This window comes from Haliaeetus albicilla, chromosome 19, assembly GCF_947461875.1.
Source record: "Haliaeetus albicilla chromosome 19, bHalAlb1.1, whole genome shotgun sequence".
Lineage (NCBI taxonomy): Eukaryota > Metazoa > Chordata > Aves > Accipitriformes > Accipitridae > Haliaeetus > Haliaeetus albicilla.
This window is the reverse complement of record NC_091501.1, coordinates 20904327-20918718: the sequence shown is the minus strand read 5'-3', so window position 1 is coordinate 20918718 and position 14392 is coordinate 20904327. Positions and strand designations below refer to the sequence as shown.

Sequence of the window (14392 nt, the reverse complement as noted above, 5' to 3'; positions counted from 1 at the left end):
CTGTAGCCAGTGGCTGTATTTTGTAATTTGTTTATAACCACATAAGCAAGAGCACTGTGTGCACAGGGAGATGTCAGGCACAGCTGTAGCAATTCTGCTCCTTCCAGGCAGCCATTTCCACATTCCAGCAAAATGGGTAGGTGCTACTGGGCTAAACTCACCTGTGCTGGTACTGATAGACTCCCCAGGGTAAGAACAAGCAGAGGGGAAACCAGGGAAGAAGAGTGAGCTGGAGTGTGGAAGAGGAGGAAGCTCTTTCCAGATGACTAGGAAAGTGGGAAGAATGGACATGAAACGAGGGAGCAAGGGAGGCCTTGGAAGATGAATAGTGCTCGTCAAAGATGAGGAGACAGATAAAGGCAAGAGGGTAAAGCTGAAAGACTAATAGGGAGAAAGAACAGGGGGAAAAAAGACAACTAAGTTATTTTCAGCATATGCACAGCTTGATGTAAATGCAGAACATGCAGCCTTTCTGCTGTTTTCTGGGTGTGCTCCAGCACCTGCTGACTTGACCTTGTCTCCTACGGCTCCTTCCTTCAAAGGGTCCTGCCTCAGGACACCGAGGGAGACTCAGCACTCTGGGGCTACCAGGTTCTTCCAGGGTGCTCCCTGCAGCAGAGGCAGATGAGTACACAGAGAAACACTCTGGGGAGTAAGCTGTACCTTCAGTCAGTTTCTCTTATGACTTCCATCCAGCCAAAGACAGAAGTGCCCATTCAATAGGAGAACAGAGGGCACCAGAGGACTAATCAAGCAGTCTGGATAATTTTAAGAAAGGTCCATTTTAGAAGGAAATGAGAATTTTCCACATCCTGTGTTAAGACCAAAAAGCACCTCATTTCTCCCCACTTTCAATGTCTTCTGTCTTCTCTGTACTCTTCCTATGCCCTTTGCCTTTGGTTACGTTGAGGGTATTCATGCTTTTCCCAGAGATCCTTTTAAGTGCCCTTGGCAGGGCAAGAGGGACACAGGAAAACTGGGGGAGAGGAAGGGCTGGCACTCTCACCTACAACCAGTGCTGAACACAGCACTGTCTCCTGGCCAAATTGCAACTCCATATGTTCTACTCGGCCAACAACGCTGGGGATGGGAAGAGAGAGGTCTCCACAGTCCATGGCAGATACTTCTTCCAGCCTGTGGGACACAAGAGGTGTTATTGCCTCAAGTGGAGGAAGAGGAGGAAAAACAGGACTTCTCACTGATGGCAGTACTTCTTGGTCTCATTGGGAACAGGCCCACAAAAGGAGGAATCTTTCATACAGTATGTCTGGAGGCAGATTCCACAAGCAAAACCATAAGGCGCTGTCCATTTGGGTTCCTCACCGCTGAGGCTAAACGTCAGCTGGGCAGCTTTGCCCTGCAGTACACACAGACAGAATGACACAGCTCTGCCTCCTCGTCTGGGGTCTGCACACAACTTTGCCAGTGCTCCTGATGCCTTACCCTGTAGCCCACCCTCTGCATCTTCTCCTAAACAGCCATGTGCACATGCAAAGCTGCTAGTAATTATCACTGGGGCTGGGAATCAAGAGTGCCTAGGTTCTTGCAGTAGGTTTTCAATTAGCCACCCCTCCTTTTCTACTGTGCAAAGACTTACCCCAGCTGGTTTAAACAGCTCTTGGAGATGAGATTTGGTAGACACCCGGTGTTAACAGTCGCTTTCAATACCTGACCTTGGCACTAGAAAAAACAACAACAGATAATTACTGTGGACTCATAATTGGCATACCCACTCCTCCAACAGTGTGACAATCCCTTAGACTTTCCTTAGCAACACAGCCAAAGATGTGGTGTTTTAGACAGTAGTCAGAAGGCAGGAGACTCATCCAAGACAATGGTGGTCTTCCCAGGGCTCTGCAAACCTCTGCCAAAGGCTTCTTTTTGAATTTGTCTTCTTTAATTTGTATTTGATTGCCCAAACCCTTATCTGTTATTAGCAACTTTAACTTAGCAGTATTCCAGTCAAGAGATGCATAACTGGTGAATCTGTTCAGAAAACCCACATGGACTTTATTAACGGAGCAATAATTGATATGACAAAAGCTTCTAAAGGAATATAAGCATGTGCTACAGTCTTTGTGGGTTTCCTCTCTCCATTTCTTCTGGTGCCACAGGGAGCAATGTTCCAGGGCTAGATGTCTGTTCTCAGCTGAACAGCTTCCAGAGGGAGAAGTCTGTGGGAGAAGCAGGAGCACCCAAGACAAGCATCCCTGAGAAGAGCTTGAATTTAAGACAGTTCCCAAGATCACTGACACATCCAGGGGTGACTCCTGAATCCAAGAAACAACCTAATCAAGAGGTGTCTACTTTGTGGGAGGCTTACATTAAGTTCCTAGGCAGCTCTTTAGGGAAAAATGACCTGAATGCTACAACTACATTTTTCACAGCTGGTGTTGTCTAGCAAAGGGAGAGACTGGATGCCCTGCACCCAAGTCACCTCTGCATGATCTTACTGGAATAATCCCCAGTGTCTTGCCTGCTTCATTTCTTCACCCCTTTGCACTTGAAAGGGAACAGGAGATGTGGTTGCCATGTTTCCTGTCCCCTCTACACAGAGGTCCTTAATGGCAGGCCAGAGGTCCTGAAGTACCAGCAGTTCTCATGTATGGTAGAGGTCTGAAAAAATAGGGTCATCAAGGACATCAATAAGAGTTATGTTCAGAAAAAAAAAAATGAGGAGCAGGGCTTGCTAAAGGAACTGGAAAAGATGGAGCAACTGCCATCTACCAAATACAGCTTGCACCTACCTATACTGCCTAACCATACCCATTCTTGACATCCTAGTTCTTCAAGGCTCTGTCTTGCACTAACACCCCCCAAAAAAATCAATCACAAAGTTTCCATCTTGGGACATTCATTTTCCTCCTGCTATATTTTGTATTTTTCCTGTGATTCTTTCTCTTCAATCCACTATGGCACTCAGTGCCGTGAGCCACTTGGAATCAGCAACAGACCTCCCACAGCTCCTCTACCCTTGTGCTCATTCCTGACAAACTTAAATGCTTTGAACACCTTAAGCACATCAGTGTGACTATTGGGGACTCAGTGCAGCACCAGTAGGGTCAAGGAAAATGTCTCAATTTCCCACTTTCTTAACTAAATCTGTTTATGATTATTACCTGGGTTAATCATCACAGAGAGCTACATCCAGTATTTCCAAGATTTCATTTTAAAAAATGTGCTATCTGTGAGTTATTATAAAGAGAAAGGAGAAAACAACTGCTGTGAGAAATACTGGAATGCTGCAAACAGACACAACACCGATAGTAGCTTGAGTGCTAATAGCACTCAAGGCAACCTCAGAGCGCATGCTGGAAACTTCAAGTCTGTTTTGTCTTGGAGCTCCTCCTCTGGTCTAAACTGCATCTGCAGTACATCAGTGTAGACAATTTCATCATTCTGAACATTTAGAAACACTATGTTCCTAGAATGGCCACTTAGTTGAGAAATTCTCAAGAACTGCAAGACCACTGGAGCTAGAGATCTCAACCTATATTGTTTTACAGAGTTCACTAAGAATCATGTAAAACTCATATATATATATATGAGATGTATATTTAAATAACGTCAGTGGTTTTAGAAGGAAGAGCATTCACCATGTGTGGCCTCATCCAGGATCAAGGAGAGCAGTGCTCAAGCAGTATCTACACAGAAAATATGCACAGATGCATATCTTCAACAGCTCCTGATTTGGTTATTACAGTTTTTCTTCTTTAATGTAAAAAAGCATGTCTTATTCATAAAGAATTACGTCCAATTAACTAACAGTCCTGTGTGACTGCAAACACTTGTGACTTCTTACAACACCCAAGTGAGGCATATAATGCTAAATACTTTAGGAAAGCCACAGCCAAGACAGATCTCACAAACTTCTGGCTGCCAGCACTGTGCCTTCCCCATTTTATCATGTGCTTCTCACAGTCTCAGGCACGCTGGCATCTACATTCAATCCAAGGCTACTCTTTGGCACATGAAATTGCCACAGAGCTACAAAGTCACAGGCTGGGAGAACACAAAACTTAACTGACCTGATACCAGCTGGAAGATTCATGAGACAGAGTCAGACCACAGAGAAACCAGCCCCCAGAAGCCTTCCCTGCAGTTCTTCGCACATTCATACAGGAGTATTCCCCCAGCTCCTTCAAAATGAGCAGTCCTGTTTCACTATGGAGCAGCCTGAACTGCCATCCCATGGTAATGCAGCTCACCCATGACCGAGCTGGTAGGATTCCCAGCTGAGCTGCTGCCTGTTCCCAGAATGCACACCCGTTCTCTTGCCCTTCGCTCATGCATGCCTCCTGCCTCTTGGCACAAATCTGCTTTAAGCAAGTGGGGGAGCATGCCAGAGCCTCACAGAAGAGGGAAGAGCTGCAAAGCACTCTATTTAGAAGCTCCCGACTTTTTGGCAATGCTTCTGCTTCTTCAAGAAAAAACACTGCCTTCATGGCTCCAGGGTGCCTGCCATGTTAAGTTTAAACATTCAGGACTAGGAGTAGTGCCTGTCCATAGAGGTCCCCAAGGCCAACTGGGGAGATCCCACCTTACGTCATGACAACAGCCGTCTGTGGCAAAAGCTGGTATTACAAAGTCCAGGTTTCCAGAGAGAAAAGAGTCTGGAGATTGACTGGACCCAGGGACAGTCCCTTATCCCTGCCAACGGCAGGGCGGGTGGAACTAGAGGAGCTTTAAGGTCCCTTACAACCCAAACCATTCTATGATTCTGTGACAAAATGCCTCCCCTTCTGCTTTTAGAGCTCTGTAATGTCTGTGCTGTCAGGTCCTCACTGACACATCAGCCCTGCCTGGAAGGATTGTGGCCAGACTAAGCAGGGAAGGAAGATAAAGCACAAAGTGCCGATACATGCCAAGCATCTGCCTCCTCATCCTCTGTATTGTGCTTCATAGAAGAGGCTTTCCTGTGCCTCCTAACCCCTTAAGCAGGTATATTAGCCATGAGTGTCAGGTCAGGTATGCTACCACATCTGCCCAGACTGCAACCTGCCACCAGTGTCCAGCTGAATCAGCTCTTCCTCATTAGCAGACGTGGATTCTACTGGGAAAGAGTTACCCATCCCTGTGGCTCACAGAAGCCAACTGTTCATTGCCTAGCTACAGAAAAGGCATTGTATCAGCTCTTCAGAAACTGAAGACCTGGACTTTGGACAGCAATTGCTAAGGAATCACTTTGGGAGCAGGCAGACCTGAGATGTGTGAGCTGTTAGTGTTGTTGTGATAATAAACCTAAACTGTATTGCTAGGCAGGTTCTTGAGTTTTGTTTCAGAGCAGGCTGGGAAAGTTGCAATTTAGAAATTTGCTAGGGTATAATAGGACAGTAATAATTCTGTAGAAACCATTTCATCTCATTCAATGGTAAACAGCCCTGCACAGTTATCAGCTCCAGCAGCCTCACAAAAGCTATCCACCTTCCAATTATACCACTAATTATTTGCCCAGAGAACTCACCAGGAGCCTGAAGAGAGTCCTTGATCCAACATACCACAAATACAATGCAGATTAGGTAAGGAGTACACAGGCAGCTGATGAGCACTGCAAGCCTTCCTGGACTAAGAGGACTTTTCATCACATTACCCACTCTCATCTCTGCCCCAGAATTTTCAGTCTGTTACTACCAGCCACCATTAGTCTTTCTCTAAAGGTCAGTTATGGGGATTTCCAAGAAAGAGAAAGAGGGGAGGGGAATCAGCAAGGACCACCATTTATAAAGAGCTTTTTTTCCCTGAAATAATGTCAGTTGCTGTCCTGGTTTCAGCTGGGCTAGTTAATTGTCTTCTTAGTAGCTGGTATAGTGCTATGGTTTTGAGCTAGTTATGAGAAGAATATTGACAACACACTGATGTTTTCAGTTGTTGCTAAGTACTCTTTAGTCTAAAGTCAAGGATTTTTCAGCTTCTGATGCCCAGTCAGCAAGAAGGCTGGAGGGGCACAAGAAGTTGGGAGGGGACACAGCCAGGGCAGCTGACCCAAACTGGCCAAAGGGGTATTCCATACCATGTGACATCATGCCCAGTATGTAAACTGGGAGGAGTGGGGGCAGGGGGATCACTGCTCGGGGACTAACTGGACCTCGATCGGCAGGTGGTGAGCAATTGCACTGCGCATCATTTGTATATTCCAATCCTTTTATTTTTACTGTTGTCATTTTATTAGTGTTATCATTATCATTATTAGTTTCTTCTTTTCTGTTCTATTAAACCATTCTTATCTCAACCCACGAGTTTTACGTCTTTTCCTGATTTTCTCCCCCATCCCACTGCGGGGGGGAGCAGTGAGTGAGCGGCTGCGTGGTGCTTAGTTGCCGGCTGGGGCTAAACCACGACAGTTCCAAAGTCAAGAAGCTCCTTTAACCAACCAAGGTTGATTAATCCCAGGTTGCTCTGGCACAGAGGAAAAGCAGCCTTGGACAGCAGTGGAATCTTTCAGTATCTATTTCCAAGTCAACGAGAGACAAGCCCCACCACAAAAAAATGACAGCTTGATTTTATGATGCAGATGCCAGTCATGACAGCTTTCCAAAGTGATTTGCAAAAAACTGTCACAAAAAAAGGGCAATTCTGCTAAAGTACCATGTGAGCAACCCACTTAAGTAAATAGGAGGGTGAGTGACTCTGCAATACAACTATTATAGACTGGGTCTGTCTGTGATCTCTGAAACTTAAAAAGGCCTTAGGCATCGGGCAACTATAACCTGTTAGAGCAAACATTGCCTGAACCTCCCTGTATCACTGAAGTCCACATATATTCAGCTTTATTTCCTAGTCAAATTCAGTTACTAGTCAGGTGACGCATTTGTTACTACTTCGGAATTTTCAGCATACTTGCTTGAGTGTAAATGGAAGCATTATGCTGGTAGATGATCTTTTCTCAAGCACTGCTGTCAGAGAGAAGAGACTTCACTGGGGTCGTGTTCCATTTCTAATAAAAACTACACCACAGTCACGCAGTTCTCCAAAAGCTACCGGCTCACCCCTCTGGTTGAAATGAACTGGCAGCCTGAGTGCTATTTCCTGCTGTAGATCTGTTACTTGCAGGCAAGGCTTTTTGAAGTTCATAAATAAATGTGAACATGAAAAGCAGCAAGACAAAAAAAAAGGGGAGGAGAGCTTCCCTTCCTTCAATGTGAGAAGATTAATTGTGGCAAACTGTGACTGGCTCTTAAGAAGGGCAGAAAAAGAGAGAAATGCCTGTGCAGAAGGTATTGAGTTCAGGGAGAGTTAAGTGCAGCGTTAGACCTATTTCCTTGACTGTCATGTTCATTAACTTTCCTCCATGAAGGAAAATATAATGTGTGTGACAGCTGGGGTACAGTCCATTAGAAACACAAAAGGGGAACGAGTAGTGGACCCTGACGCAGAGTTAGCTACTGCCCCTGGGATACGATACCTATGCATGCCTGTCCTTGTTTGATGTACCTGCCTGGCAAAAAAACACCCTTTATCACTGAGTTTCCTCTTACACAACAGCACAGACTGGTGATTAAAGAAAAATAAACACTTTCATTTGCTCAAAAAAAGACTGCAATTATTTGGAGACATTATATTGAGAGCCATTCATCCCACTAGTCTCTTTTCCCAAATATGATTACATTAGCCTAGCTACATCAGAGTCCAAAACCCAGGGTAAGCAATGCTTAACTGCAACAGTAAAGGCTGGAGAACAAACCAGACAGTGGCTTTGCATGGTACTGGGACACTTGATCTGAACATTTCAGAAACTTCCTACAAGGCTGTGTTCATATGGTAACTAATTGTACCAACTGAATTTTTGGAGGTATATGTGTTTTTCCTAGAAGTGTAGGCTTTACACTCTAACATGGGAGATGTTCTTTAGGACCGGTAACTGAAATAAACACAGCTTTAAAATGGATTTTGTATACCAGGTCTACATCTTGGTGAGTCTCATATCTGCACATTACTGAACAGCTCTAAGCATGCAGACGTGCTTCATGGGGCACAGCTTTTGGATGTGCTTTCTTACCTACAGGGGCCAGGGAGGAGCATGTTCTGCTGTATAGGAGGATATAAGAAGAAGAGGGAGCTAAAAATACTGCTTCCATCAAGAAATGCAACAGTGCTAATTCAGAGCACAGTTAGCCACTTTCTTAGGAGGTCCTTTGACACCTAAGAGAATCAGACCAGACTGGATCCAGTAAGTGTAAATCGGCTAGGGGCACCTCTCTTAAAGTGATAAGGAGACATTCCTTGCTTCTGTATGCAGTTATGAAACACCTCATATCATGGGAAAGCTGGCCTCCAAAGGAAGATGTGATTAAGGTAATTTATCTTCTAGTATGGACAGCTAGAGTGCAAATGGCAGGAAGGCTTTCCTCTGTCTATTGGAATAACTGAATCCAAACCCTAGGAGAAGCCATGCAGGAAATCTGTTCTCTCTGGCTGCAGCTGGCTTTGCAATTAATAACTTAGCATGACCCTTGGGAGTGGGGCAGATGGAACTCATTGAGTATTTGCCATCACTGTGAAATCAGCAGCACGGTGTTGTTGCCTTACCTGGCACTGTATTAGCAGGGGTGAAGTTTCTTTTCTCCTGTCCTCTCCCTTTTCCATCTTTTCATCCTGGTCTTTTGCCAGCGGAGATTGAACCCGTGCAGACTGAACCCTGGTCTCGCCCCGCAGCTTGTTCAGATTGCCTTCCAAGAGGCGCCGCTGGACCACACTATGTGGCTGCTGTCTCCATCACAAAGAAAGAGAAATCCCAGCTAAGTATGGAGCTAAGGACAAGGACATTTGCTAGCCCGGGGAAGGAGATTGCAAATGCTTGACCCAACCGATCATCCTGATGAAAGACAGGCTTATCCCAAAAACCTTCCTCTAAATCCCAAGATTTTTTCTGTAACCACTAAGGTGATGTTAAAGTGTTGGGATGTCTGTGACAGGCAGGTCTCTGAAATGCAATTATTGGAGAAGAGCATGCCTGATGCATGCTCTCCCCACACATACCTGTTCCTTCAGCTAAACATGAGACTTGGCAGTCTCATACCTGTTCAGGTACTGCAATACACTACCTGGTGGGTGTGTGCTGACATCCAACCAGGCACACTCACACCTTCTAATGTGGGAGGGGATGGGGGACGTAGTGTGTGTGATGGACGTGTGGGTAAGAAGGCAGGACTCCAGAAATTTTAGGTGTACAAGCAATTATTTGTAGTGAAGTGGGAAGCTTCCCGTGCATAGGAAACTAAAACTATCTTCTAATGTTCTTTGGAGTCTGTCTCTGCTCCCCTCCATCAGAAGTGATACTATTTTGACTCCTTTCCTAGTTGGGGGAGCATCTATGAAGCCCTATGTTGTTCACAGCTAAAAGGGAGCACCATGAGCTAGATCAACGGCTGAAGGAACTTTATTCCTGTCATGTATCTCATTCATATCTCATGTATCTCATATTTTATCTCATTCATGTTTTTCCTTTCTTCTGGGCAGAAGAAGGGGAGGTGCACCTAAAGGGAAGAAAAATTGTGAAAAACTTCTTGTCCTGACATTGCATACGCACACAGGAAAGCGTTGCTTTGGAAAGAAAGCTCCCTTTGTCATCACCTTGATGCTCTGGTTTTTGCCCAGTGTTGATCCAGTGCCTCCAGTCCCTGCACAGCTACTGAATCAACAATGGGCAGCATCAGTGAAGTAAGCCTGTTGGAGGTAGCTTTGTCCTTTGTCCATGTACTTGGCCCCATGTCCATTCTCCAGAAGAGCAGCTGCTCAGAGCTGACAATAGCGTTCTCAGTAACAATTGCCTATGTGAAGAAGGGCAATGAATCTAAAGGGGCTAATGTGCTACAGCATAAACCATTGCTTTTATCTTTCTCAAAAGAAAATTTAAAAATCAGCTTCCAGATGGTGCAGCAGTTTGACGTAGAATCTTATCAATGTGCAGGCAAACATCTAAATTAGACCAGACCTGCCAGTGAGCTGGGCTGTATTAACCCTACAGAGTGTGTGTGCTTCAGGCTAGCTTTACCCTTGGTCAGAGGGCTGAGGCCAGGGAAGTGTGTGAATTGCAACTCGAAGCACACTGACTTGTCAGTTTTGCCCAATGGTTGGGGCAGGAGAGCTGTTACTGGCTCTTTGGTTGCACTCAGCATTGCTCTTTGCAAGGTGCCGAGTCCCTCGTGCCTCTGTTTCCCTGTCACTCGAGGGGCGAGAGTCAGATCCTTCACATGCTGCACGAGAGACGCTGCAGTAGTTGAAAAAGTGAGGTAAAAATATCCCTATGTTCCTGGTCTTTTCCCAGCCCTACTGCGCAGGCCCACGGCACAGCTGGCCGTTGTACTTCACTCCCTAAATACCCTGAGCACAGTGCCAGTTTGGCTGCCAGCTAACATCTGGGCCATGGGAAAAGGGCAGGGAACCGACAGCAGGTCTCCAAATTCCCATCCTCCCTCCTGTCTCCTCTCACAATCTGGCATGCAAAGGACCTTTCCCTCTCCCCGCAACCTTTCCCACAGAAAGAGCAGGCCCTTTGCAGCTGCCACCTCTGTCCCCTTCTTGTCACTCGGGCTGGGAAGAGGCCAAGCACTGATGGCGAGAAGCTGACCCTTGGGACCATGGAGGCATCTGATTCAAGAGCAGACTCGTGGGGCCCTCCCTGTCTTCTGTCTCACCAGTGAGAAGTGGAGATGTCTCTCTTGGGCTGGTAAGAAACAATGAGATGAAGAGGATGGTGAGGGACGACTTGTAGGGAGTTGTGGCCAGCGGCTGGAAGAAAGGAGACCCGCTCAGCACTCTTAGAAGGGTCAGAGCAGGTTCCCAGTGCCACTCATCACATTCAGGCTCTCCAATGTGAAATCTCAAGGCCCTGCTATGATTAGTGAAGTGGTATGAGCGGGGGATCTTGATTTTGGGGAGGGGAGAAGCCAGATCTTCAGACCTTCTTGGTACTTTCAGAATATTTTAGCTCATGCAGCTACTTTTTCTTTTTTTTTTTCCATTTAAAAAAAAAAAAAAGTGTCATGATTGTAGTTGTTATAAAGGTGGAAGTGTGAGATCTCCACTGAAATGTGTAATTTCTCATTGTTAGGGATGTGATGGGCCCATCAAATCCCAGACACTGCTGGATGCATTGCATAAGCTGAATGCATTCCCGGAATACACAGAAAGGAGTGGCAAAAAGTAGCAGCCTGACTTTGACTGTAAAAGAAAACACAGGTTTTTTAAATGACATGGGGCCTTGCTCTAATTCTAGGGCATGCGGGGCTGCCACAGCTGGAGTCTCTGGCACTGTCAATGGAGACAAGTTTTAGGGAATTAATTAAACTCTCCTCCCAGTGCTATAGGACTCTGAGGTGTTTTGCACTTTCTCCAAAACCAACCTCTCCAGTACTTCTTGATGCTGCTTTGTTTTCAGCCCTGTATTCCTGTCCTCCAGGAGGGAGCCCGATCAATTTAGGAAACATAGATGGAGTTTTGCCTGGGGCTGGAGGAGTGCCTGAAAGCATAGCCCCCAAAACATCACAGCAATATCACACCAGCCCATCAAGTTGCAGGGACTGCTGAATTGCTCTTGTAAATCCAAGGCCTGGTTCTTCTCTGGCTCTAAGGCAAACCAGAAACAGAGGTACCGCAGCTACCGCATTGACCCCAGGTATGGCACTATGTGTGCAAAATTTGCACAGGTGCCACACTTTATTTTGTGCCTTCTAAGGCCAGTGCGGAATTTCCGTGGCAGAAAAGATGCTATGCTTTCTTCACTGCTCCCTAGCTCCATGGTAAAAATGTTTCAGCCATTCTGTTACGGACTGAACATGAACTATGCAGTGGTTTTCAGTGACCAAACACCGTCTGCATGCGAGGAAGTCTAGAACGGTTAATTTGACCAGGATTGCTGTTTGTGGCAAGCAATTTGGAAAGGGCCTGTCTCGCTAGAGCAAGCAGTTGGGGCTTCAGAGTGCCAGCCTCTGGAGGCCAAGGCTCCCACCCGTACTGTGCGGGACTCTCACGGAGGCCTCTGGCTGTCACCGCAGTTGTCGTTTTGGGGCACGGTGTGACAGGAGACAATTCCAAAGCAAAGCAGGCAGACGCGTTTCTCTCTGCCTCTGTGGATGGGCTCAGCAAACGCAGGAGTGGCTCCTCCCCGTTCCCTGCCAAAAGCTGTACAAGGAAAAGCCGTGGGGTACGTCTGGCTGTCCCCTCCCGAGGAGATGTTTCAGCTGCAGCGCTGCAGGGCGCGAAGGGCCAGTGCTAGACTGCCCGTGCTGCCAGCCCTTCAAGGGGTGTCCAGACCTCCTTCCCCGCGGGGAGGAGAGACCCCGTTCCTCACTTAACGTGCCTCCCCTCTTGTACTTCAGGCAGCGACCGCGCTCGGGGCCAAGAGGGACGCTGGAGGCCAGTCCCTGCCGACAGCCGCCTGCGCGGCTGCAAAGGGCTGCCAGAGCGTGAGGCGACAGCTCAGGGTGACTTTGAGGAGCCACCCTCCACCCTGCCCGGCCAAGGACTCCCAGCAGCGGCCGAGGCGGCTGCGGGGAGGGTGGCAGGAGCAGGAGGGTGCACGGGCACGGGGACGTGGCCCTGACCCCTCGGCTGCGCGTGGCGGAGCCGCTGCGGGCGAAGGTTTCGGCGAGGAGGATAGCTTCCATTCCGGCCCAGAGCCTGGGACCCTGCCTGTCTCGCACGCACACGTGTCCCCCTGTACCCCCTTCAGCCGTGGGGCCGGGAAACAACCAGAGGAGATAACACACGCGTGAGCATCCGTGGTGGTGCTGCGATGGTCGGAGGAGACAGAGGGAAGCACGGGCTGTGGGGAGGGGCAGGATCTCTCATGACACCCGCTGGCACAGCTGGAATAAGGGGTTGTGCCCCCATCGCTGGCCAGACCCAGGCCCTCTTTTGGGAAAAGGGTTTAGACCTCCGCATCCTTGAGCAGTTAAGCTCCTCAGCAGAGAGGAGAAGTTAGACAGCAAAACTGCCAGAGCAAGGGGGAGATGCGTGCAGTTAAGCCAGCAAGAGATCCCGTGGGAAACTGCTCCCGGCCTTGGGCAAGCCCCCCCAGACCACAGACTGCCCAGGCTCCTGGAACAGATCCCCTCCCTGATGCCTCTTGCTCCACGTCTCCACAAGGAGACACCCACAGGCCTCACTCCTGTGCCTCCTCCCCAAAGGTGTCATCCGTGGGTGCTGGCCACTGCAGCTGCCTGCGTGCCTGGCTGGCAGTGCTGCCCTGTGCTTGCCCCTCTGGAAATCCAAAGAGTTGGGGGAAAGAGAATAATGCAAAAAGGTGACAATGTCAAACATAAACCTCTCGGAGTTTTATGAACTGTGCTTCTCTCCCTGCTGAGCCCAGGAAGGAGTCTGCTTTTGAGCTGGATCATGCGGGAATACATGGGGGTTTTCAGAGATGTCCCTCCCACATGGAAACACATGTCAGATGAACCTATGTATGTACCAGGTGAGTGGAAAGTTGGATCCTGGAGAGTCCTTCCAGTCCATGCCTGCCTGCCTCTGCAAGGAGTTTGGTCCCTATGGGAATGCATGGGAAGATCGATGCAAAAAAAATGGGTGATTCATTCTTTCCCCTCACCCTGACCTGCTCCTAGATGATGCCAAGGGGAAGTTTCACCTTTGCTGAACCCAAGACCCTTTCACAAAGCCTGACAGCAGTTCCCAACTGGGATGAAGGCTATTAGGAGGACCCCCCTCCCAAACGGGGTCCCACTGGACTCACCAGATCCTTGGAGGTGCCAAGCCTTGTCAAGCCGTCCAGGGGCAGCAGGTCAGCAGAGTCCTTGTGCACAAACTGGGTGGCCTGTTTAAGGCGCCTCTTCTGTTGCAGAATAGCTTTGTTCCTCAGCTCCACCTCACACTCCTGTCGCTCCAGGTCAGGAGTACCCTTACTCTGCTTTTCCTCCCGGTCTCCTTGCCCCAGTGGCAGGGGGCAGCTCTTCCTTGTGCTCATGGTGAAGATTCAGACAGAATGGGTCCTTCTTGATATGCTGGCGTGTCCCCTGAACTCGTCTCTTGGTGTTTGCCCTCCTAAGGCTGACTCAGTCTCTGAGCTCCTTTCCCTTTTCCTTCCTCGCAGGTCTCCTTCTCTCCCTTTCTCTGCCTTTCTGCCTGCTCTTAGTTATAACTCACTCATCTCTGAAGTGTCTCTGTGCCTTTTTCTGCCTCTGTCCTCTCCACTCCCCCGGTGTCCCCCTGCTTCCCACTTCTTCCTCTCCCTCTCTTCTCCTGCCCTGACTGCAGCTCTGCCTCCTCCTGTCAGTGGGTCCCTGTCGTATTAGAAAAAGCCCCACGTCAGAAACCAATTTCCATAAATTACAGCAGAGCCGGCAAGATGCTCTGGCTGGAAAAATCCAGCAGCAGAAGGATGGCCCCGCTGTTGGGGGCTGGACTTACCTCCCTCGGGCTGTGTGCACGCACGCGT

General features: G+C 48.2%; 1 protein-coding gene across 2 annotated transcripts in view; it reads right to left on the bottom strand.

Annotated features, from left to right (window-relative positions):
- NRIP2 (nuclear receptor interacting protein 2) overlaps positions 1–14392 on the bottom strand; it is a 23281-nt gene extending 8889 nt beyond the window's left edge. For both annotated transcript variants that reach the window (XR_011328731.1, XM_069806716.1), the window contains exons 1-4: positions 13691–14392; positions 8527–8703; positions 1598–1680; positions 1007–1134 (exon numbers count right to left, since the gene is read on the bottom strand). Coding sequence is in view for 1 of the 2 variants with exons in the window: in XM_069806716.1 (XP_069662817.1) it covers positions 1007–1134; positions 1598–1680; positions 8527–8703; positions 13691–13921 (619 nt within the window). In the remaining variant the exon portion in view is untranslated. The remainder of the gene's footprint in view (positions 1–1006; positions 1135–1597; positions 1681–8526; positions 8704–13690) is intronic.